The sequence below is a fragment of the Peromyscus leucopus genome, chromosome 7 (genome assembly GCF_004664715.2).
Source record: "Peromyscus leucopus breed LL Stock chromosome 7, UCI_PerLeu_2.1, whole genome shotgun sequence".
NCBI lineage: Eukaryota > Metazoa > Chordata > Mammalia > Rodentia > Cricetidae > Peromyscus > Peromyscus leucopus.
In genome coordinates this window covers 110,088,199-110,111,424 of record NC_051069.1, presented here as the reverse complement: position 1 = coordinate 110,111,424, position 23,226 = coordinate 110,088,199, and the positions used below count along the sequence as shown (strand labels likewise).

At 50.8% G+C, this 23,226-nt stretch overlaps 1 protein-coding gene across 1 annotated transcript in view; it reads right to left on the bottom strand.

Moving 5' to 3' along the window:
• The window catches only part of Trak1 (trafficking kinesin protein 1), a 104,345-nt gene that overhangs the window by 10,872 nt on the left and 70,247 nt on the right, over positions 1-23,226 (bottom strand). Inside the window, 13 exon segments of the mRNA XM_028861383.2 lie at positions 3,019-3,237; positions 8,372-8,519; positions 8,521-8,689; positions 9,482-9,718; positions 10,943-11,019; positions 13,853-13,990; positions 14,769-14,843; positions 15,776-15,906; positions 16,555-16,633; positions 18,860-18,968; positions 19,789-19,889; positions 21,716-21,807; positions 21,810-21,831. Of these exon segments, the coding sequence (XP_028717216.1) occupies positions 3,019-3,237; positions 8,372-8,519; positions 8,521-8,689; positions 9,482-9,718; positions 10,943-11,019; positions 13,853-13,990; positions 14,769-14,843; positions 15,776-15,906; positions 16,555-16,633; positions 18,860-18,968; positions 19,789-19,889; positions 21,716-21,807; positions 21,810-21,831 (1,597 nt within the window).

Here is a 23,226-nt window from a genome sequence, read left to right as displayed (position 1 = left end):
GAAGGAATGCCTCACTGCCAGACTTCTTCCCATGGCGGGCTGTTCTCTTCATTCCTTCACTCCACGAAGCTCTGAGCACAGCTTGGATCTGTATTTGGGTAAGGAAGTGGTACAAAGGCTGTTTCCTGACCTCTGCCTCTGAGAACAGGACTTCTGAGGTCTGTTTTGAATGAGTGTGATTTCAATGGTCTACACTGATGCCAGGATCTTGGGGCCCAATTGTGAGTCATGTGCACTTCGGGGTCACAGGTGGATAAAGTATGAGCCAGTCTCAGGGTATTATCTCCATGTATGGCAGTGACAGACAGACAAACTGACTTTTGACTTCATCTCTGGTGTTGGTTTAATCTTTTCTTCCCCTGAGGGTCTTCAGGAGATTCAGCTGAGCTCAGGCCTGAGCCCCTCCCACTAGCCAGCTACCGAGTGGACTAATGAACCCTTTTCCTCATGCAGACCATTCCCAACCATGAACTAAACAGAGTGCCAGGGACCCGGCAATGACTATCCTGAGAAAAATGTGCTTCCTGTGTCAACTCAGGACATCAAACAATCATCAAAATAAATAAAGCTATGACCTAAAGGTTGTTTTCAGTGCTCCATTTTAATCTTCTAGATCATTCACAACACAACAGCATGGAACCAGCCTTCTCAAAACATGAGATTAAGGGGGAAAAAAAATCACAGGATGCTTCAAAAGGTACATTAAAATACACTAATGAAAATGTTTACTAGGTGAGTCTTCCTATTCTTGGCCCATGCTGGTACCAACTGTAAGGAAGACTGTCAACTGCCTTCTGATTCAGACTTCTGCCCTCTGAGATGCTCCCAAGCACACAGCAGCTCCAGGAGCTCAGGTGTCAGCGCTGGGCCAGCGGAGACCAGGCCAGTGGGACATAAATCCCAAGACTGTGGAGCTCCAGGCCTTCTCATGAAGACCCATCAGCCTTTACCCACACTCCCTGACTGTGCATAAGGAGCATTTGGGGTATCCGGCTTGTCTCCCACTCCTGACAGCAGAACAGATCGGTCATTTCAGTAGAGAAAAGGAGTCACATGGCTCTGTACACCTTCCCTCTGCACAGTGCTTCCAAAGAAGAGCTTCCCACGAAGAAAACAAGCTCTAGAGAACTCACTGCTAAACAGGACACCTTTCCTGAACGACCCTGAACAACTGATTCGCTATGCCGGGAACACACACCTTGAGCCTGATCTTTCTATAGTTTCTGCTCTACATGTGTTTGACTGCCCTCAACTCAAGTTGCTGGCTGAACATACTCTAAGGTTCCACGAGGGGTGGGCATTAGGTCAGAAAGTCCACTGTCACAGGAAGGGCAGAAGCTGGGCCTCGCGGTCTCATAATCAGGGCTTTCACCCTCTGACCTCCCACACAGCTCTGGGTGCACTGATTTTATTCTTTCTGAACAACTTCCCCCCCAAAGCACCTGAGGGTGCATCTTTCATCTTCCAGGATGGGCATTCCAGCTATAGGAAGGATCTATGTGACCTCTGACTACTATCCTTTCTCCGTGGCAGTTAGCCAGATGCCGGTGCTGTCTGCCTTCAGATGGGACCCAGTGTTGATAACAAATCAAGACTTGAGGCTGCAGCTGGCTGTCCTGTCCTTTTGTTTGTTGAAACAGAATCTCACTATGTAGTCCAGATCCTCCTGCCTCAGCTTCCTGGGAACTGTAAGTGCTTGGATTGTAAGTGTACACCACCAGGCCTAATTGAGTGTGTAGATCTCACAGGATGAACGCTCATTCTCTCTATACCCTTCACTTGGTAACTTACTTTAAAAACTCAAAACATAAATGGGTGTGATACGCCTCTAAAGTTGACATTTAAAGAAACAGCTGGTTCAAGTCAAGCCCCTCGACCACAGCTGTCTGCAATTAACCTGGGGACAGGCAACACCACAAACCCTGGCTTCGTCCTGCCTTGGATTGCATGGCAATGTTGTGGCCTCTACAAAGTAAAATTATGAATCAGAAAAGTGAACATCCTTTTTTGCATCTAGTGACTTGGGGATGTCATGAGGATGACAGTATTGGGGTCACTCATCTCTTCTCTCACACCCTGAGTTCTTTGTCTTCCCAGGACAATGAGCTAGGAGGTCCAAGAACAAAGCAAAGGGAGCATATGGATTAGCAGTAACTACATAATGCCCCAGGAGCCCTGAGCACAAACTTCCCACCCCAGTGCAAGAGGTTTGTGGGTCACCCCGTACACCCATGGTCACACTGCTGGCACCTGGTGGTGGGACAGGGGCTAGCCAGAGCACCTAGCATCCTCTCTGTTCAGAGATGAATGACATCTCTTACAGTGTATCTGGTTAAAGAGTGTCGCTGAACACTTGAATACATGAAAGTATCACAAGCTTCACAGAGCTGGCATGGCCAACAGGCACCATCTAACCATCCCTGGACTTCTGTCTGATTTTCACACATCCTACTGCCTCTCACTCTTCATCATTCCCCTAAAATTGCTCAGCTTGCTCACTTTGGAAATCCCAAGATGATATGGAAAAGGCCATATCAGAGTCAGGGCCGGATGGCTGCTACAGAATCCAGGAGCACCTGTTCTCGGGGCACCATATCCCACTTTTTAGCAGCCTCTCCTGCTCCCACTTGCAGGGCCCTGCTGGGCCACACACCTCCAATCCAAGATGGGCAGAGGTGCCTACTTGTCACAAAGTGGAGGATTTGGTCTCTGTTTTAAAAACAGAACCTGACGATGGGAAAGCTTTTCCCTGTCACCCACACAGACGAGCAGAAGCTACAGACACAGAGTTACTACGGATGGTGCCAGGAACAGAGGTGAGCAAGGCCCAGAGCTCTGTCTCCGGGAGAGGTGTCAGGTTTACAGGACTGATTGAGGCGCCCTCACCAGACCCCTCCTCCTCCTCCTCCTCCAGGCCGGCTGGCGCTGGCGGCTTGTGCATCTCCTCTGGGGAAGCCTGAGGCTGGCTGGAGTGACTTCTGCTGCCTGAGACAGTCCTGAGTGCTCGGGACCTCTCACCTGAGGTCTCCGCGTGCTGAACTGGCGTGGAGGTAGCTAGGCCCGTGAGGGAAATGTGGTCACCTGTGTCATCTTCCTCAAAGTCGTTAAGGCAGTACACTTCATCCAGGTCAACGTCCAGGGTCCGGAAGCCCTTGGTGACCACACCAGGACGGGGGTCCAGGATGCCCCCAAGATGAGGTTGGGCCAATTGCTGCCAGTGGTGAAGCGTGGCTGAACCTTGTGGGAGAAAAGAGAGAGGGGAGGAGAAGGGGGTTAGGATGCCAGCTGGAGCAAACGTTCCCCACCCTCACACCTGCACTTGCGTGGGCCTGTGGGAGGGCCTGGAATAGAGCTCACTTGACCCTTGCAACTGGACAATGGCGCCATCCCCCTGCCGTACCAGGAGGGGGCACTACTGGAGAGAACCAGCAACTTCTAAAGGAAAATACACGCTATACACTGGGTGCCAACGATTGGTTACGAGTGTTTAGAGCACCCCAGGCCACACTTAACACACTATCATCCCTCTGACAGAAGAGGGTGGAAACGGCCAGACAAGAGCCACAGGAAGCTTGTAACAACGCGTGAGAACACACGGGGACCAGGAAGCCACGGGACACTCTGGTACAAACCTGCAAACAGAAGTTATGAAAAGAGAGTAGCCACGAAGGAAGGGAGGTGAGGGCAGGGTTCAAGAACAAGGTAAGACGTCACAGAGGCCTAAAGCTGTGGAGCCGTCTCCAAGGTGACACTGGACCCTAGGACTCAGGTGACAGCCTGTGGGGTTTGTAATAACAGAGTGTCCCTGATGACCTCAGGTGTCCCAGGCCTTCTACCAAGAAGGCGCACAGGGCCAGGAGTGTCTGGAAATCCTGGGTGCTGAGGAGCTAAGTGATATCTCAGACAGAAAGATGGCTGGGGCGGGTGAGGGGCAGCTCAGGCCTTCAGTGCTTCCAAACACCTGGGTCCTCCAACTTGTCATGGAGGTCTGAGAAGGATTCTGAAAATGGACGATTTAATCCACTTAAATGAAAACAAGCACATTTGAGCCCTAACACCCTCAACACCCCTTCCAGGTCCACACCAGTTTTAAGGATACACATTTCATCCCCCTTAACAGACTTGGGCCTACTGAACAGAATTAAAAAAAAAAACAAACAAGAAAACAAAAAACAACAAACAAAACACCCTCTGTGAGCAAAAGGAAAAAACAAAACAACAAAGAGGTTTTAAAAACCAAATCAAAACAACATATTCATGTCTGTATGGACTCCAGAAGTCCTTAACTTGGAACAAAATACAAGTTATTTTTGGTGACCACAACTTTGGGAGAAACAAGGATGCTAATGCCACCTAGTGGCAGAAATCAGGGGTGGAGCTAAGCATTCCAGTGATCCCCAGAGTCCCCACAGGCAGAAGACTCAGCTTCAAATGGCACCTGCGCTGAGACCCAAAAACCATCCTTAAGGTCCATATCTGTTGAGAATCAGAAGGAAATCGCTAACCAAAAGGGAAATGCGTGTGCCAAGAACTTCAAAGGTGCCACTGTTTCGTAAATCTAGCTCATATCGGACATGACAGTATGGTGTCCCTGTGTGATTTACATGCACGGTGTTGATGGAAGACAGCAGGCTGAAGCACTATACTGTAGACTCTCAAGACAAGGTTTCTCTGTGTAGTCCTGGCTGTCCTGGAACTCACTCTGTAGACCAAGCTGACCTCTAACTCGGAGATCCGCCTGCCTCTGTCTCCCAATGCTGGTGTAAGCCACATCCTAACTTTATACTGTAGCATCATCTGCAAAGCAGGTTGTAAGTAGTTACATAAACACATTGTAAGGTTTCTTTGACCTAGTTGCAATCCAAATGGGACTTGGGAGGAACTCAAGACGTGGTAGCCTTCACGTGTGTGAGACCTCCACTACACAGAGATGACGCAGGAAGAATATCAGAAGGGTTAGGGAAATACACCAGCAGTGTGCAACTCAGAGACAAGGCTAAACTATGGAAGGATTGGCTGCCTCAGTTTCCCTTCCTGTATAATTTGCTGGCAGGAGATGAGATGGAAGACAGGCCTCTGGCAGGTTAACCTCTCGTTTTCTCCACTGTCAGCTCACTGAATAACGACAGCTTGAAGACTCCGTTCTGCCTCTGCTCACTGGCATTTGAAATGATGGCACCCGAGCTCCACATTCCAATCGAAACTCCCTGGACTCTACACACAAGCACAGCAATGCACACCTCAAACTCCCCAGGAGGGATTCTCGCCCACTGTACAAATGGGAGAATGGAAAGTTCCTGAAGCTGAGTGACTGAACCAGTGCGTGGGCCAGGCATGTGAGCTCAGTGGCAGCAGGGGCTGGCCATCAGCTGAACAGGGGGTGTCAGTGACCCAGAGCAGAACTTCCAGGTCGGCGTGCAGGCCCAGCAGGAAGGCCCCACACCCACGCCACCTCCGACAGCCCCTATCACACTATCCAGTGCTTTCTCACAGGTCACAGGAAGAAGCCATCCTCAAGGCCAGCTGGGACACCCACCCCTGCGTCAGCTTACCATTGATCAGGCACTTGCTGAGTGTCGGCTACTCTCCATTTCACAGATAAGGACAGTGAGTGTGGGGAGAGAAAGGCACTCGCCAGAGGTGGTATTAAGTAGCAAGCAGCCCATCTAGGATTAAAATGAAGGCCTCTGGCATCTGCTCCCTGGAGCTCTCAGCAGAGAGACCCCCACCCCCACATGAACCTCATGAATCCAGCCAATAGCAAGCCCAGATGGCGGCTGCGGATTGTGGGACAGGTGCTTTCAGTCCCACAGACCTGAACACTGTTTCAGCCTTATTTCAGTTACGTCAACAGTGGGCCTCAAGAGCACTTGCTCTTCCTGGCTGGGTCTGAGGCTCCAGGTATTCAAGGAACCCAGCACCTGAGCAGAGGAGGAACACTCACTTCCGTGCCCCAAGCCATTCTGAGGGATCCCACCCACCTCCCGGCTCCACCACCCTCCCTGCAATGGTTTCCTGACGTCACAGGTGACTGAAGCAGCCTTTACCCCAGGTGAGCACAGGCCGCCTCTGCCCTCGCCTTTCTCAGTCTCACCCTTCACCCTGGCTTCCTCTACTGACCACTTCTCATCACTTACTCCATCTGAGACTCCTCCCACCCACACGAGAACACGCTGGGACAGGCAGAACACAGGAGAACTATTGCCCAGCTCAATCTGTCTAAGACAGACATTTCTTTTTTTATCTTGAATATCCTGTTCTTTACTGGCAAGATGGTTGAAATGGGAAAGGGAGAAGTAGATGGAGGACACTGATCGCTTCAGTGATGTTCCCAGACAATGGTCTCCAGGGACCTCACCCCAGGTGCCTTTACCTGGACCGCTAGAGATCAAGGATATTCTATCGGTGTCTCACTAGGCCAATGGAAACGCGTGTGAGGACATAACCCCAGCATAATGATGGTTCAGGGGTCAACAGCCATAACTGGGCCCTTCAGACCCAGGTGGCTGAATCAGGGACAAGTCTGACATTCTTGTTTGATAGCCATATGCCCATGTTACAAATAAGGGAGATGGCTCAGGAGGAGGGCTAACTCACCCAACACAATGACAGAAACTGTAATCAGGGACACAACTACACTAACATCCCATCTTAGAGCCAACAGTGATGCAAATGTTGATGTGGAGGGGAAGGAGAGAACATATCAGTTGTCCTCTAAACGGCTAAGAAAGAAGTCTGAGAAATACAAAATGAAGCCAAAAGGATCCATATCACAGGGTGTGTTACAGGCCACAGTGATAAGACATGACTTTTTAATGGTAGTAATTCAACTTCTTGGGGGGAGGGGTGCAGGATGCCACAGGTAAAATTCATCTTACACACAAGTGGAGTTTCTTCTTACTCTTGTCATAAAAATAAAGGTACAAAGTTAGAAGAAACAAAGATGAATTGGTCAAAATTAAGTTTTCAAAATCTCATCCTGCAATGCACCTGAAAAATGAACCCAAAACATATCATAGGTCACCCAGTGAAACACAGTTAAGTATGGGAAGCAGAGAGATGATCAGTGTCTAATGAACTTTGAGAGACAAAAGAAGAAAAGAAAAGAAAGGCAGAAATAAAATTGCAGAAATGGAAGGTTTTATTGAAAGAAAACCAGACATAATTGGAGGTCAGAAAACACAAGCTCACAACTGAATAAACAATTAAAAGAGTGAGCCGCCCCTTCCCTGGAAGCTAGAAAGGACCTATTACACAATTAATTCATCATTATTAAAAGGAAAAACCAAAAATAGCCTTCTTCTTTCTTTGGAAATACAGGGACTGCGACACATCGCACGTCTTTACTAATCATGGCCTCAGCTTGCAGGCTGCCTGTTCTGCAAGGCTGACACCACCCCTGAGGCAGCACAGACAGAGGCCTTTGAAATGAAAATAATTGTTGTCCTCTCAGGTACAAGTCTGTACCTGTGTGACAGAAACAAGCTGTGGCACTGAAATGTCATGATGAGTGTGGAGCGTAATTAGACTGAAGCATCCAGAGACGCTCCTTAGAAGGGACAGTGATAAAAGCTGAGAAAACACAGATGTGCAGACATCTGGCTTCACATAAAAATGCGATGCGTGGTTCTAAAGCATGTCTTCAACTCACACGGGCTTCAAACTCAAGTGGGAAAAGCAAGAGCAGCGCACACTTGGCTCCTGACGAGGCCACGGGCTCGGGGAGACGTGGGACATGCAGAACGAAAGGAGAAAGGACGGTGAGGTTTTCTAGGGCCCCTGGTACTGATTAAAGAGTGAAACCCTGCACAGGGGTTTGCTGGGCTCGAGGGCCGGCCTCCAGCTCTGCCTCCTGTCAGCCTCCACACTGCAGATTGCAGGGCCTGGATCACCTCCAGAAAGCCACAAATCCGAACATATGAACACACACAACACTTCCACGTGGCTGGGGGTGGTACTCACGATGCTTGGTTTGTGCTATTTGACAGTGAAAATTCTGAGAAGCCAGAGCATTCCTTCTCAGACCTTTGGGTTGATCTAGAACTAGTTTGTTGTCGTGAGGACAAATGGCCACAGCAGCCATGGGGAAGGGTCTGAAGCTGCCTACCTGCCACTAGGCTTGGCTCCTAAGGCACTAAGGACAAAAGAAGAGACCTGTGGGCCACCTGCAGTGGTTCCCTAGGCCGGTTCACACTAGGAGTGCACTGTTAACAGAGGCCACCTCAGAGGAACTCAAACCAGCAGCGTGGGTGGCTATCTCGAAAGAAAAACGAATAGGTGTGACAGAGGTGGCTGGCTTTCCTGTGGTGGATCAGGGCCCACAGTGAGTCACAGAGGAGGACAGAGAGGGGCCGTGGCCCCTGGGGGTCACCTTCGAGCGGCTTCACGATCTGCAGCTTCTCAGGCAGGTAAGAGCGGCTGCTGAAGGACATGCCGGAGAAGCCAGTGAACTCCGAGAAGCGTGAGTGTGTGCCCAGGGACATGATGCTCTCGGTGGGCGTGAGTGAGCCACTGTGCAGCTTCGCCCTTCTCAGCCAGCTCACGCAGCTTCCTCTCCTGCTCCTCCTCGAAGAACCTCCGCTCAGACAGGTAGTTCTCCCGGCGCAGGGACAGCCGCCTAAGTGCCGTCTCCAGGTCGTGGGAGCCTGGGGTGCCTGGGGTGCCTGGCTTCTTATTGCGCTCCTCATTCCTGGAGAAGACAGGGGGTAAGTACCTAAAGGGCACTGAGGACCCCTCGGGGCAAGGCCACTGCTTGGACAGGAGATGGTCTCAGGAGACCAGGCCAGCCAGGATGGGAGCAGACACCTGGAGGAGCTACTTCTGTGGGCCTGAGCTGACTTTTCTTAGAGACAGATGGCTGTATCAGGATGAACTGAGAAACTGCACATAAGCAAATATGTGTTTTCATAACAATCTCCCTCCTGGTTATAAAAAGGAAGACCTTTTGTAGGCTGCTATTCCTGGGTACTAGAGGGGAGCTGATTCAAGGGAACCCCCTTTTTGACTCTTAGATGAAAGGGCTTGGGCTCTCAGGTCTCAGTGAAACCAGCTCTGATCTTGGGTAGCCCTCCGTATGGCTCAACTGATCCCGAGTGCCTGTTTTAGAAGCCTGAGGGCTGGGGTTCTACAGGGCAGACAGGAACTGACTATCACTAAGGAGACCCCACAACTGATAGCCCTCTTCACCCCACCTTCTGAAGCAAACCAGAGAGCCTGGGTCCTCCTCGCCCTTTCCAGCATCCAAGCCCCCGAGGGGCCACGGTGATGATTCGTGGGGAGGAGGATTTGTTAGTTCCCCCTTCAGCATGTTGTGGAAAAGCATGCTTTGGATATCAACTTGAGATGTCCCTTTTGAAACTACCAGTGCCGTGGATAAGGTGGGTAACTGGGATGTGGAGAAGTCTCTTGGATGGTGGCTGAGTCCCCATTCAATGGAGCTCACTTCTCCCTCCCCACAACAGGAGAAAAGCCCATTGCTCACCCCAGGTCAGCTGCCTCAGTTTCCAGGAGGATGCTGTTGGTCTTGTTGTCAAGGACCACGTTGCCAACATCGCTGCCGTAGAAGCTGGAGCGGGGGGTGCTGACGCAGCTGGACAGGAGGGAGTTCATGGCTGAGGACTGGTTGGAACCGGGGATGTTCATAGGGGAGGGGGCCAGTGATCTCTGCTTGACCACCTGATTGATGTTTCTCACGGTCTCGAAGACACGCTTCTGATGGCTGGGGAGAACATGGCAGCCATGAGCAAACGCTTCAGGAAGAACCTGGAGCTAGCACCTCCACCTCCAAAGAAACACCTCAGGGAGCCCCAGTGGCCTGCTGACTGAGGGCTTCACGTGTTCCTGAGAGTGTGGGCGCCTCCATCACAGTATGGACTGGGGAGATGCGGTGCCCAAAGGCTCAGCACTAGGTTCAGCCACCCCAAGGGACACTGATTGTCACAGATCCGAAGCCTGACCTAGAAATAACAGTCCTCAAGTCTTGCTTTTGTCTTTAGTATGCTTGCTTCTTTCAGATCTACACCAGAGTGTGAGCTCCACAAGGGCAGTGCTAACCGCAGACACTTGCAGAATGATTATGTGTAACCATTCATATAAAAGAAAAAGTAAAACTTCAAACTAATCTGAAGTTTCTACCTTGAGATGATAAATACCCCACTAGGCTATTTGTAGAAACTACCATTTCTAAGTGCAGAACCCATAGTTTGATTTGAATGTGTCTTCTTTTAAGGAGAAAAGGGTGGGTACATTTCTGGACTGGCTGCTTCCCTGGGGTGCCAGGTCTGCACACACTCTGAAGTCACCAGGACACTAGCCACTCAGTCTCATATAAATTCTGTCTCAGGAGTTTGGGGGGAGAGAAAACATGGTCCCCAGATTCCTTCTAAATGCTCCAGGGAGGTGAAGCCTGAATCTGCGTTAGGAGGGGAGCTGTAGACCCCAGGAGTCCCCAGAAGGAAAAAGCCTGGCTCACACCATTGAGGAGCCCAGGTCTCATTACTGCTGATGGCTTTCTTTGCTTAGAGCAATGCTTTCCATGGGGAAGTGGAGGTTGGCAGGGAGACACAGCCTCCTTCCCACTTCCCAGAAGCTTATCCAGTAACTTCTTTTGTTGCTTTGGTGTGTCTTTTGAGACAGGGACTCACTCACACAGGCTGTAGTTAAAGATGGCCTTGAACTTCTGACCCTCCACTGCACCAGGTGCTATGAGGTGCTGGGACAGAACTCAGGGCTTTGTGCATGTTAGGAAAGTCCTCTACCAGCTGAGCTACAGCCGCTATCGTGAGAAAAGAGCAGGAAAAGGTCAGACATGAGGTTTCCCTTAACCTGACAGGAAGGACCACAGTTGTGGCTGGTGGTGACCGAGGTCCACATGTTTTTATAAACAGAACCAGTCCTGAGTCAGTTTGTGGGAACTTGAAATACAAAAACCATGCAGTCATACGTGATGTCTGGAGACTCTGGCTCTTCCAGCTGCAGCTCCTTACGCATAGTTCCCTCAATTTCTGCAGCCAAGGAGTCCTGGGAAAAGACAGAAGCCGTGTTGAGTGAGCAAGGGCATCCATTTCTACATCAGGTCTGAGGCCAGAAGAGCCACAGGGGAAGAAACAGGGGGTCCAGCCGTCTCCAGACTTCTTGCCACACAACACAAGGCTAAAAGCATTCTCCACAGAGAGAATCTGCTGACCCAAGGCCAAAGCGGGTTTTGAGCACACAGCATCTTTGGGTGAGAGTGAACAGCCCTTAACACTAATATGGCTGTGTCTGAAAGCTAGTCCATTCAAGGCTCCCTTGGCCAAACTACAGAGGTAAAATTGTGGTTACAGTACAGGACGGGGAACTCGAGGGGGCACAGGAAAGTGTGTTCAGAACAGCAGGAACAAACGTAGCTCTAAATATCTCTAAGCCTTCTGAAATGTCCTACATGGCCTCCCAGCCCCCACAGGTCACACTAAGCTACTGTCCTCTCCCAGGTCTGCAGTCCCAGCTCCTTAGGACTAGGACACCCAGGAGGCCAAGGCTGTACCTCCGACTCCCAGGCAGGCACCCACCTGCCAAGGGCTCTTTGGCTCTGCAGGGCAGGGGTCCCTGCCTCATGGACTAAGTCACACACACTGCCACCTCGGTGCTTTCTCTGGAAGCTCCTCACCCCAGCGGCCAGCCGCAACACCCACCTTCACCATGTGCTCAGGAAACAGGACTGCTTCTCCCGGGAAGAACGCCGAATTTCTTCGTTGTAAACACTCCCTGCCCATCCGTCACTTCTGACACTACTGCACCCCATTCTTTGCACATGTCTATCTCTCAACCCCTTAATTCCTACTAGTTTTCTTGGAGTACACCGCCACCCTTTTGGGGGTGGGCGAGGGTGGCATGAGCTTTAGGGTCACGGGAAGGCTGGTTCTTGAACACTACTGACTCCATAGGTGTACTGAGAAGGTTGACCCCACATGCGCCCCACCCAGCCCTCTGATTTGAGGAACATTTATGAAAACAGAAGACATAGTTCCCTCAATGTTCATGGGTCCCCAGATTCTATCCATGGATTACAGATTAAAAACTCCCACCACAAAGTGAAAGAATTGGAACATTGCCGAGTAAAACCTGCTACTGGCAGTTGGAACGGCAGAGAGCAAGAGGCAGATCCGGGTGCTCAGCTCCAGGAACGCAGGCATGCCTCAGCCTTTGCTGCTTTAACCGCCTTTAATGCATGACACCCTTCAAAACAACCATCCTCAAAACCTGGGCTTGCCAAGAGCCTCAAAGAGGCATCAAAAGCTTTTCAGCAAACACGACAGCTGAGAATCCTTCCAGAAGACATGGAGAAAGGTGTGTGCTACCCATCTCTCCTCTCACGATGGTTTGATTTTTCTCTTCTTTTTAAATTGTATTTTTTATTTATTTTGTGGACACATGCGGGTGCTTGTGTACCATGGTGTACCCACTGAGGTCAAAGAACAACCCTTGGGAGTTAGTTCTTTCCTTCTGCCTTGTTGAGATGGGCGCTGTTCTTATTTCTACCACTTTTCAGTGTATTCCAGGCTAGCTGGCCTGCAAACTTCTGGGCAATTACCCTGTCTCCACCTCCCATCTCATAATACGAATTCAGAATTACAGATGTCCACTACCAGATCCGGTTTTCATGTGGTTTCTGGGGATCACACGCAGTGGAGCAGGCTTGCACAGCTGGTGTTTTCATGTGCTGAGCCCTGGTTTTGCAAGACAGTTTTAAGGCCTCAGCCATGCCCACTAAGCTACCCAGTCAACTCCCTGGCTCACTGAGCTGGACTTGGTGGAGCTGTTCCTCTGGGCTGTGACTGCCCTCTCTGAGATGGACAGAAAACAGACTTCCCAGGAAAGTATCTCAGCAAGAGCTCCCTCCATAAATCCCGTCTCAGCTGAGATGGCTCAGAGGAGGTTAATTCCTGGAGCCCGTGTCAAGGCGGAAGGAGAGAACTACTCCACAGAGTTATCTTCTGGTCTCCGCACATGTTCCATATACAATGCGCCCTCTCCCATCATCACATACAAATACAATAATAATAAATAAACATTTAAAAAATTTAAAAAACAAAAACCTCTTCTCACTTCAGAGAGGATTCGTTATTCTGCCAGAAAAATGTCTGGAGCAAACTCTGAATATGCAGGAGCTCTCGGAGGCCTGTTCTCAGCCATCTGTCTGTCGTCCACCATGCCGTCCATGTGGAGTGGCTGCAAAGCCGTGCACTAACTTGCACTGTGCTGTGGCACACAGCTAGCGCATGGCCCCACCCTCAAGACACTCTGGTGTGCTAGAAGACAGAATGAGCAAGCGCAGTCCCTTACAAGCAGATGTCACAGGGGAACAACTGACCGACTAAAGGCTCCGCCCAGTACACGGGGAGACTAAACCTGAAACCCCCTTTGTCCTTCACGTTCCCTTCAAAGCCCCAATACTGAACAAGCCAGGCCAGGACTAAAGAAATAAGATCATGGAGAAATACTATTTTTAAAAAAATTGATTCAGATCCCAGACACTAAATGATACCAAGAGAAGGGTTAATAAACACATAAAGAACCAGGAGAAGAGCAGGCTCTTTAAGACATGGGGAAGGTGCTTCAGGGAAAAATAGCCCACACAGCAATAGCAGCCATAAGTAACACCTAACTAAACCAAGTTCCCCGTGAACTTCTCTCTTAACAGCAGGAGTAGAAAGAACAGACAGCAAAGGGCCCGTCTGTCCTAGGGAATTAGGAAGCCCCAGCTGGGCAGGTCCAGGTCCAAACACGAAAGATGCAGGCCCAGTGGTCAGAAAGGGACACGAAGCCCCTGGCAATGGCCTGGGGACAGAGGGGCACAGGAGAACCCACTTACCATGGGGAACAGGCCCAGGGAGTGGTAGCGCCGGGACGTGGTGTTGGGCATCGTCTTGTTCCGCAGGTTCTTCAGTTCCTCCTGTGCTTCGTGAAGCATTTCCATACACTCCGCATACTTGTCCTCCAGCTCACGCAGCTTCAGGGAAAGGCAGAGGGTCAGGCCTGCCCCGCACCAGGGAGCGCCCGGGTGCTGACACACCCACAAGCCCGCCCTCCCTCCCACCCGAGAGGCAGAATGACACAGCAGTCCTCATGGAACCAGCCGCCTTGTAGACACACAGCACAGCTGGCTGGATCCACAGGCTGGCTTTTCCTTTCACTTGGGGAACGCTTCTAGACGGGAAAGCTGCTAAATGTTCACAGTGGGCAAGCCGGACGACACTAACTGGTAAGAGGCAAATCGTAACCCTTGTTTCCAGCTTCGTCGTCTTTCATTTCTGTTTGATTCAGGGACTTTCTCTGTAGCCCAGGCTAGCCTAAACTCATAGCAATCCTCCTGCCTCAGCCACTCATGGACTGGGATTGCAGGATGTACCAAAATGCCCAGATTCAAGCCATATCTTTAAACAGCTCTTTACACATGCTTTTGGTATATTTTATTCACCTAGCTGGACATCCTGACAGTTGGCATCTGTCAGGAACTAGAATATTCCAAGTCCTGGGCTGGTACTGAATCCACCTCCTTGTGTTCCAACACCCACCAGAGGCAGTAGGCACAGGACCCAGGTAAAACATTATTATGCCAATATTAAAATGTTGGTTATGAGGGGAATGACCTAGGCCTGTTGAGAGAGAGAGAGAGAGAGAGAGAGAGAGTGTGTGTGTGTGTGTGTGTGTGTGTGTGTGTGTATGTGTGTGTAGTCAGGTGGATATGCCTTCCTGAGGCCCTAGAGAACTGAGGCAGAGACACCCACCTCTGCTGTGAGTTGCCGCTGGGCGTCCTTGGCGGCGCCCAGGTGCTGGACGAGCTCTTCATTTTCCACTGCACACTAAACATGGTAAAGACAAGTCCTCTGTTAAGACACCCAGAAGAGACCACCTTTCCCTCTAGTTACCTGTCAACAGCCTGTCCCTGAGGAACTCAGCACCTAGGACCATGACCTGACGCTGGAGCTGAACATCATCTTTCATATAATTGAAAAAAAAAAAACAAAAACACATTCTTTTTAAAAATGTTTTCATTCGTGTGTGTGTGTGTATGTGCATTTGTGTGTGCGTGCATGTGTGTGCGCATGCATGTGTGCGTGCATGTGTGTGTTGTGCACATGCATGTGGGTGCGTGGGTGCATGCATGTATGTGCGCATGCATGTGTGCGTACATGCATATGTGCGTATATGCGTGCATGCATGTGTGTGTGCGTGTGTGTGCCTACAGTGTGGGGTGGTTCTCTCTGGAGATGGAACTCAGGTCGTCAGTCTTGGCAGCAGGTCTCTTTATCCACTGAATTACCTCACCAGCCCCTTTCATGTGACGCTGAAGGTACAGCCTTTCCTCTATGCCTGTTTATTCTCCACCACCCAACCCCCACCTCCAGAGAATGGCTGCTTTCTGTCGTTTCTTCTTTCTGTTCCTGGAGGCATCTCATCTCCTCCTTCCAGTCAAAGCCCCACACGGGAAACTAATCAGCCAGCACACCATTCTACCATGGAATGTACCTGACTGGCAGAGTGAAAACCAAGAGCGGCCCCATGATTTGTAAGTTAAAGGCCAAGATTCCGCATCTACAGCACAGCTTTATGTGTGCCATGCATTTACAGATTATCCTAAGATCATAGAGCCTCTGCTGACTCGGGGCAGTGGGTCGGTTCCTGAGCCCACGAAGCCAGAAGAACCGTATGCGTGGCTCAGGTAGGAGCCGCCCTCTCCAGCCCCATCTCAGCACGGCCACTGGTGCGGCAGCCAGAGACGCAGGAGCCTTACAGCCTTTGCCTTCTTCTGCAAGTCCACAATTTGCGACAGCAGATGCGTGATCTCCTCCTGCTGGCGAGCAGCATCTTCTGTCTTCTTGGCCAGCTCCTCTGAGATGCTCGCAATCTGGACGTTGGCATCCCCTGTGACAAAGTAATGACGAGCAGGTGGCTGAGTTGGAAAAGCACACACAAGCCAGGGAGTGAACAGTGTCTTAATGGGGGGAATGGAGATGGGACATGAAGGGAGTCACAGTGGACATCCTTCAAAGTGATAATGTGGCTCCTTTGGGCTGCAAAGAGAAGGAACCCAGGCTTCTCATGGGCTGTCCCTCCTAGAAGGGCTGACTACTGATGAAGGCTGTCCCCAAGGCAGGTCAGGCAGGCCCAGGAAGGGAGCTGGAAGTGGCACACACCACACCAGCTGAACTCCCACGTTCCACCATGCTCAGATCCACCTCATGGCAGGAGCCCTGCACACACTGCCATTCCCTGTGGCTTTCCATTGCATTTGGAGCAGAAGCCCGTTTTCCTAGATGTGAGCACGAGCTCTGTTTCACTTCACCGAAATGCCCTTTCTCTTGTCTTACCTGGACACTTACAACAGAGGGGATGGGGAAAACCCCATTAAAATTAAATATCCACCTCACTGAGAGCATGGCTCTTGATTCACAAAGGGGCAAAAGTTGCCACACAGTCTGGCATAGGCCTCCTGCTTTCAGAAAAATGCCACTGAGCTATTGGGTGGTGGGGACGGTGATGAGGGTGTCTGAGAAGGGGGGGCAGACATACTCAGCTCCTTCACACAGTCGTTCACCAGCTGCTGTTCCTTCTCCTCATAGGTGATGGTCTCGGTCTTCAGCTGGCAGGCCTGTGGACGGGACTTAGTCAGGGGACAGCGCTCACACCATCAGGACTGGCAGGTGGACCAGGGTCCAGGCACAGAGCTGGGCAAACCCCTTCAACATCTCTGCACCTGGGACCATCGCGTGTCCAGGACAGACACCTCATCTACAATCCCTGCCTGCGTAATGGGCACATTCCTAAAGCAGAGACCTGAAGGCTACCGACCACCAGGGGGCGCCACACAGAGCCGTGAGCACAAGCGCTGCACTGAAAGGCCAAGCCATGCGGGTCTGTTAGCTGCTGGCGTGTGTTCAGCTCTTGTAGATACGGCACCTCTATGGCCCTTAGAGTGCCTAGGACGGCCCTGCCCAGAGCATGTGTTCTGTGAACAGCAGCACAGGAGCAGAACCGTTACCACGTCAGACAAGGCCACCAGGTTCTAAAGTTTAAGAACAAACTCACAGGAAAGCATTAAAACACAGTCTCCAGAGCGTTCCCAAAATAGGGAGCATGGAGTGTCACCTCTATAACCCTAGCACTTGGGAGACTAGAGCGGGAGAGCTGCCATGAGTTTGGGGCCAGCCTGGGCTACAGTAGCTACTGTACATAGTGAGCTACAAGTCAGTCTGAGGGCCTGTCTTAAAAAACAAAATGGGCTGGAAGTGATGGTGCACCATTGATTCCAGCACTTGGGAGGCAGAGGTGGGTAAATCTCTGTGAGTTCGAGGCCAGCCTGGTCTGCAGATGTGGGCCATCAGGAATTCACACCTGAACCAGAGTCCTTCAGCTAGCTCTGGGGAAGAGGGGCTGGGTGCCTGGCCTGGGGCAGTCACCTGGGCCAGATGCCAGGAGACTGCCGTGAGAGGCAGGGGCTCAGCATCTGAGCCACGGGCTAGCAGACCAAACCTGGGCGGCCTTGTTTGTCCTGCCTTGCTGGGATTAAAGGCGTGCGCCACCACCGCCACACTCTTGCTATGGCTCTAATAGCTCTGACCCCCGGGCAACTTTATTTATTAACATACAATCAAAATCACATTTCAGTACAAATAGAATACCACCACATTTGCTCTGTTCTTTCTCTTTCACATTAAGTACAGTGTCCACAGTTATTCCTATGTCCTCCAGTGACAAGCCTCCCTCCGCTCCCAGAGGCCTTCTGGGAAAGGAAGTGGAAAGGCTGTACAGGGATTTGTGGTACCCAATTTTCATCATCCAGTCAAATAAGACCTGTGAATTCCAAGACTTGAAAAATCTCCTCCTCAAAACTGGCCCACTTGGGCAGCAAGGGCCACAGTAACCACCTCTTCAGCTGTTTCTGAGCGTTCTTCAGGTAAACCAGGAACCTCTGTGGTTCCCTTGTAAGAAATAAAAGGCTGGCGGGTATGGGGTCTGCAAGGACAGGTCAGGTGCCTCGTAAGGCCCAGACAGGAGGCTCTTTGCAGTGCATGGCAAGTCCAAAGTGACAGATGGCCTGTCCCCCCCAAGGGGCCCGGCGAGTCTGGAGGCAGCTTAGGTAGGCTCACGGCCCAAACCTGACAGACAAGGGCCTGGTGGACAGGGTGGTGCCATCTCTTGCCTACAGACAAGCTCAATGTCAATTAAGACAAAGAGCACTAAATCTGTTATCAGTGTGGTACTTGTTTCAGAGAGCAGTGGTGGACAGGAGGAAAACTGCTTGGGGCCAGAGGGGCATCCTGGCCTTTGTCACCTGTCAGCCCTGACATCTTCCAACACCCGCAGCCTGGTGCAGAAGAGGCTCGGCTCTTGGCCTTGCTGTGAAGACCGACAACAGCAACAACAACAACAATAACAACAACAGCACAGGACGGTGCCTGGTGCAGCGCCTTCCTTTCCACCCAGGAAACACTCAGAAGTCCAAGCTCCCAGGCTGCCTCTGCTCAGGCTTTGCAAGCTCACTGTGTAACTCTGTCTCCATGTTCTGGTCTCCTTGGAGCAAATCTGATTCTCAATAACGTGAGAGCTGATGTCACCCCAGCCCTCAGGCCATGGCTGGGGAACCCCACGGAAGGCATGGGGTGAAGGGGAAAGGCCTATACCCCTCGGTCTTCACCCCTGTGATGGCCAGCTCAGAAGCCACCCTGGCCAGGGAGGGCACGCTGGGGCAGGGAGGGCACGCTCGGGCAGGGCTTCTGCAGATGGACGCTACACAGATGGCACTGTCACCAAAGCTCTGCTGCCAGAGGGACACCCCCACCCTTCGAAGGGAGCAAGAGCAGGGTGTGTGTGTCACCTCAGATCGAAGTACAACATTCTCCTCTTCGAGGTCCTTCAGCTTCTTCTGAAGGGAATCCAGGTGGAAGTAGTTCTGGACGGAGGAGGATGACTCATTCCTCTTCAGTCTGAGAGAAAAGCACACTCAGTCGGGGAGGCTCTGTTTCCTTCCCATCCGGTCCCGTGTGGAGACCAGGAAGGGATACCCCAAAGGTGTAGGAGCCACATTAGCTCAGAACTGGGGGTGGGGTGTGGTCAGGTTTATTTAACCAATTCAGTTCATGCACACCTATCCACAAGAAGTGTTTTATGGGCCGGGGAGACATCTCAGGGAGTAAAAGCTGACACCCGACAGTTAGAATTCAATGCCTAGGACCAACAAGAAAACTGACTCCGGAAAGCTGTCCTCTGACCTCCACATGCAAGCTCTAAGTCATGACTTGTGCCTCCCCCAATGTATACTAATAAATAAATTAAACTCTAAAGTAAGTGCTCTATGTATGCTGTATGTGTGAACTCAGTGCTCATGACCTAAGTGTTCTTAACAGTTCCAGCTACAGTGTGGAGAGTAGCCTGGGCTGCAGGAACACAGCTTCTAAGTCACAACAGAGCTGGGACCCCAAATCAGTCACTGGACTCCCAACTTGAGGGCCTGCTGACTCTCAGAGAAGCACTCAGACCTGAGGCTCCAGGGTCTGTGCCTCCTCCCAAAACTGAGCCCACCCTGTTCAATGACCTGCCAGGGCAAATGGTCGCTCTGACAAGAATGAAACCCCGTAAGAGGGAAACAGCCCCCCGCCCTGCAGCTCCCACAGAAGCAGTGAGATGGCTTCATCTGAGGCCTGTAGACAGAACCCAAGCTGCAAGTGACCCTGCCTAGAGGCCTCCAAGGACATCCCCTACAGCCCTCCTGCCCTCGGGCTCCAGGGACCTGTGCTGGTGACTTACGGGGTTGAGCAGACAGACTCGGGCTCACTCTCCTCGGCAGCGCTGGTGTAGAACTGAAGCAGCTCATCCTTCATGGACAGCTCATGTCGGAGCTGAGACACCTGCACAGAGAGGAAGGAGCAGGTTGAAGGTTTCTGGAAAGTAGCAATGTCCATTCTGTGCTCAAACGCTTGCTGGGAGGGATGATGCCCAAATGAGGATTGATTCACTACTCAAAATTTCAAGGCATTGAGTTTGATGCCATTTAAGAAAAACTCAATCAATGACGTCTAGGTGGGAAACTCTACGTTCATGATGTTTAGTTAGAAGGGCAGACAGGGGAGCAGAAGGCTCTGGAATGATCCCAGGGGTGGGAGTGAGACTGTTCATTGGCTCTGGAAGCAGCCAGATGACCAGCTGGGCAAGTGCCAGAACAATGGGCCATACACTAAATGAAAGGAGCATCCACTTGCTTTGTCAGAACTCAATGCCATCTCAGAGCAGATCTGGGCATGTGCTAACACCAGACGGGCTGCCAGGAGCAGTTCACAGACTCCACTTAGAAAACCACAGCGCCCCCCCCATCCCCGCCCATGTGATCAGCACACCTCACACTGTCCCTGACCAAGGCGGGCAGTCCCTATTCTGCACACAGTGGTTACCGGGCAGAAACGTGGAGTGTGTGAGGAAAAGATGAGCCCGGAGGAAAGACAGGCTGCTGACCTAAATGTTGCCGATTTGGGCTCAAGGCTTTCAGAGAAGCAGTGGATACTGTCAAACTTCTCATCTGCCCTTCCAGCACTCAGGACTGATAAGCACGGGACCAGGGCCATAAAGGAGGATGGGAAGTCTGTTTTCTGATGTGCCCCTGGGGTTTGTTCCAACTTTCCCACACCACACAGGGAGTGGACTCCATCTTCCTTGGAGGATCCACTTGTATCATATGCTGTGTAAGGGTTCTCCTACTCAGAGGGACCACTCAATGATTCTCCAAGAGAAGAATGGCCTCAGAGTTTTCCCATCCAAAGCTTCTCCTGGGAAGCAGGCATCTGCATCCTGTGGAGTAGGCTGTTCTTCATGCAGGCTGAGGAGGTCTCACACAGATCGCCATGGAAGGAAGCCAGTGGGCGGCCACCCACTCACCGGCTCCCAGGTGGTGTGTCCCTCTGCTCAGAAAGACATGCCTGCCCATGTGCTTTCTCACCTAACTGAGGCCATTTCCTTGGGCCAGAGAAGGCCAGAACAACTTCCTTTCTCCAACAACACTACAACACTCCAGCTTACCATCTCAAAGCAAGTTGGGGATAAAACCCTTTCTTACAGGTTGACTTGAAACAGTAAACTCAGCCCCAGAAGAGCTTTAATGAGAAAGACTGACTGGACCGTAGGGTCATGGAGAAGGGTGCCTTTCCCACTAAGGAAGTTACTGACAGACAGTGAGGAAGAGGTGGGAAGGAAGAGTCCTCAGGGCTAAAACTTACTGCTTGGAAAACAGGTCATGGGGAGAGAAGCTGGGCTCTAAACCCCGAATCCCTGTTCCATCAACTGCATCTGACTCTAATGGTCTCCATGCAGTCTATTCCTCACTCCCAGGAAAGTAGCATCCTTCCTCCTGACTGTAGGATCCCTTTGGAGATGCTGAGATAGTCTGTCCACTCTCCTCTGACAGCCATGAGTTAAGACGTGTATCATGAAAATAATGAGTTTATACTATGAAAACTGCAGGCTCTGGCGTTGCCTTGTTTTCTGCACTTACACAGGGACACTGGTGTAAGGTGAGTGGTGTAGGGCCACTGGCTCCTTGTCTGCTTGCTGTGTGGGCCTGTGTGTGCTGCTGCCCAGCATGGTGGGTCTCCATGTAGGATCTGGGCTTTCTGAGGACAAGGTCATGGCCACACCTGCACATATGCCCCCCCCCCCCGACAGCTCCCAGGTTAGGGGTCCTCACCTCCTCCCGGATGTGTTCCACCTGCTCTTCCAGTAGTTCATTCCTCTCAGTTAGGGTCTTGTTCTTCTTCAACAATGACTGGCCGATCCGGCAGCCAGCTCCAAATCCCGCTCTTTCTATGATAGACAAGAGGGAGCATGGGGACTTAATCCTGTGCATTCTGGAGGAGCCAACAGGGCTGTGTCAGATGGGTGTACTCAAAAACAGCAGGAGAATTAACAATTCTCCATCCAGTTCTTGAAGCCTGTTCAAGAGCAATAACCTTGGCCATACATGTGCAGGGGCTATGCAGGAAGAGTTGATGAAAACCAGGTTCATGGAGGGAAAATGATTTGTTTAGTCATTGATAACACTTGTCCCCACTTGAAAGCCAGCACATGGGAATACACTGACTCAGATGGATGAATGGATGGGTGGGTGAGTAGATGGGTGGGTAGATCATCGACTGATCTGGATGGACGGATGGATGCATGGATGCATGGATGCATGGATGGATGCATGGATGGATGGACGGACAGACAGATGGATGGGTGAATGGATGGATAGGTGAATGGGTAGATGGTAGATAGGTGAATCAATTAATGAATAGATGGATGGGTTGAATATGCTCCTCAATAAAGCAAAGAGCTGGCATAGGCAGGCAGGCCTTTTTAGCTCATATCAGGCTGGACTGTATTAGAACATGCTGAGTTCTTCATTCTAACCTATGAAATGAAAAGGTTTAAGGTAACTCAGATGCAATTGCATCTGTTTTGCTTGTTTCACTTTCTTATTCAGGTTTTATTTGACTTTATTTTAAAAAAAAAGAATTTTCAAAGTGCAGAGAAACTATAGCAGCGTTTAGGGACAGGATGTTTTGCTAGTTCAGCCATGACAATGGATAGACAGAGTGGACCATACAAAGACAGATGTCCCAGGTAGGGACAGATGCCAACTCCAAATCCATCTCCACGAGATTCATCTGCTTGTGTTAGACGTTCTAGAAGACCACACCACTTCACAGTCTATGCCATGTTCACTTGCTCTAGGAAATGGAACCCCAGAAGTGGCGGGCTGTAGCAGTGGCAGTCGGGGGCCCTGACTCCACACGAGGCTTTACCTTGTGGCCCGAACATTTGCTTTCTCCAGAATCAGGAAACGATAGTTTTGTTCAAACCACAGGCTATATAACTACAGGGGAGCTGAGAAATCACTAAAGTAATTGCAATTGATGTCTTGTTCGTTGGAAAATAAGATAATAAGAAGTTTAAGAGATAAGTGAAGAGGAATCAATTTCTCATGTACCACTGTACAGAAAAGGATACCAGCATGGAGACAGCAAGTGTGGGTGGTGTGCTGATTTGGTACAAAACAGTCATTTTTAAAGTTCTCAGATTATGAGACATTCCTGTCCTCTTCTCCCATAAGCTGGGCTTTGACCCTCTAAATTCCCCATTTCATTGGTCTGGGACACCCAGCCTTATGTAAGGATTTGGAGTTTGAGATGGCCCCCTTTTCTGACGGTGGGCTCC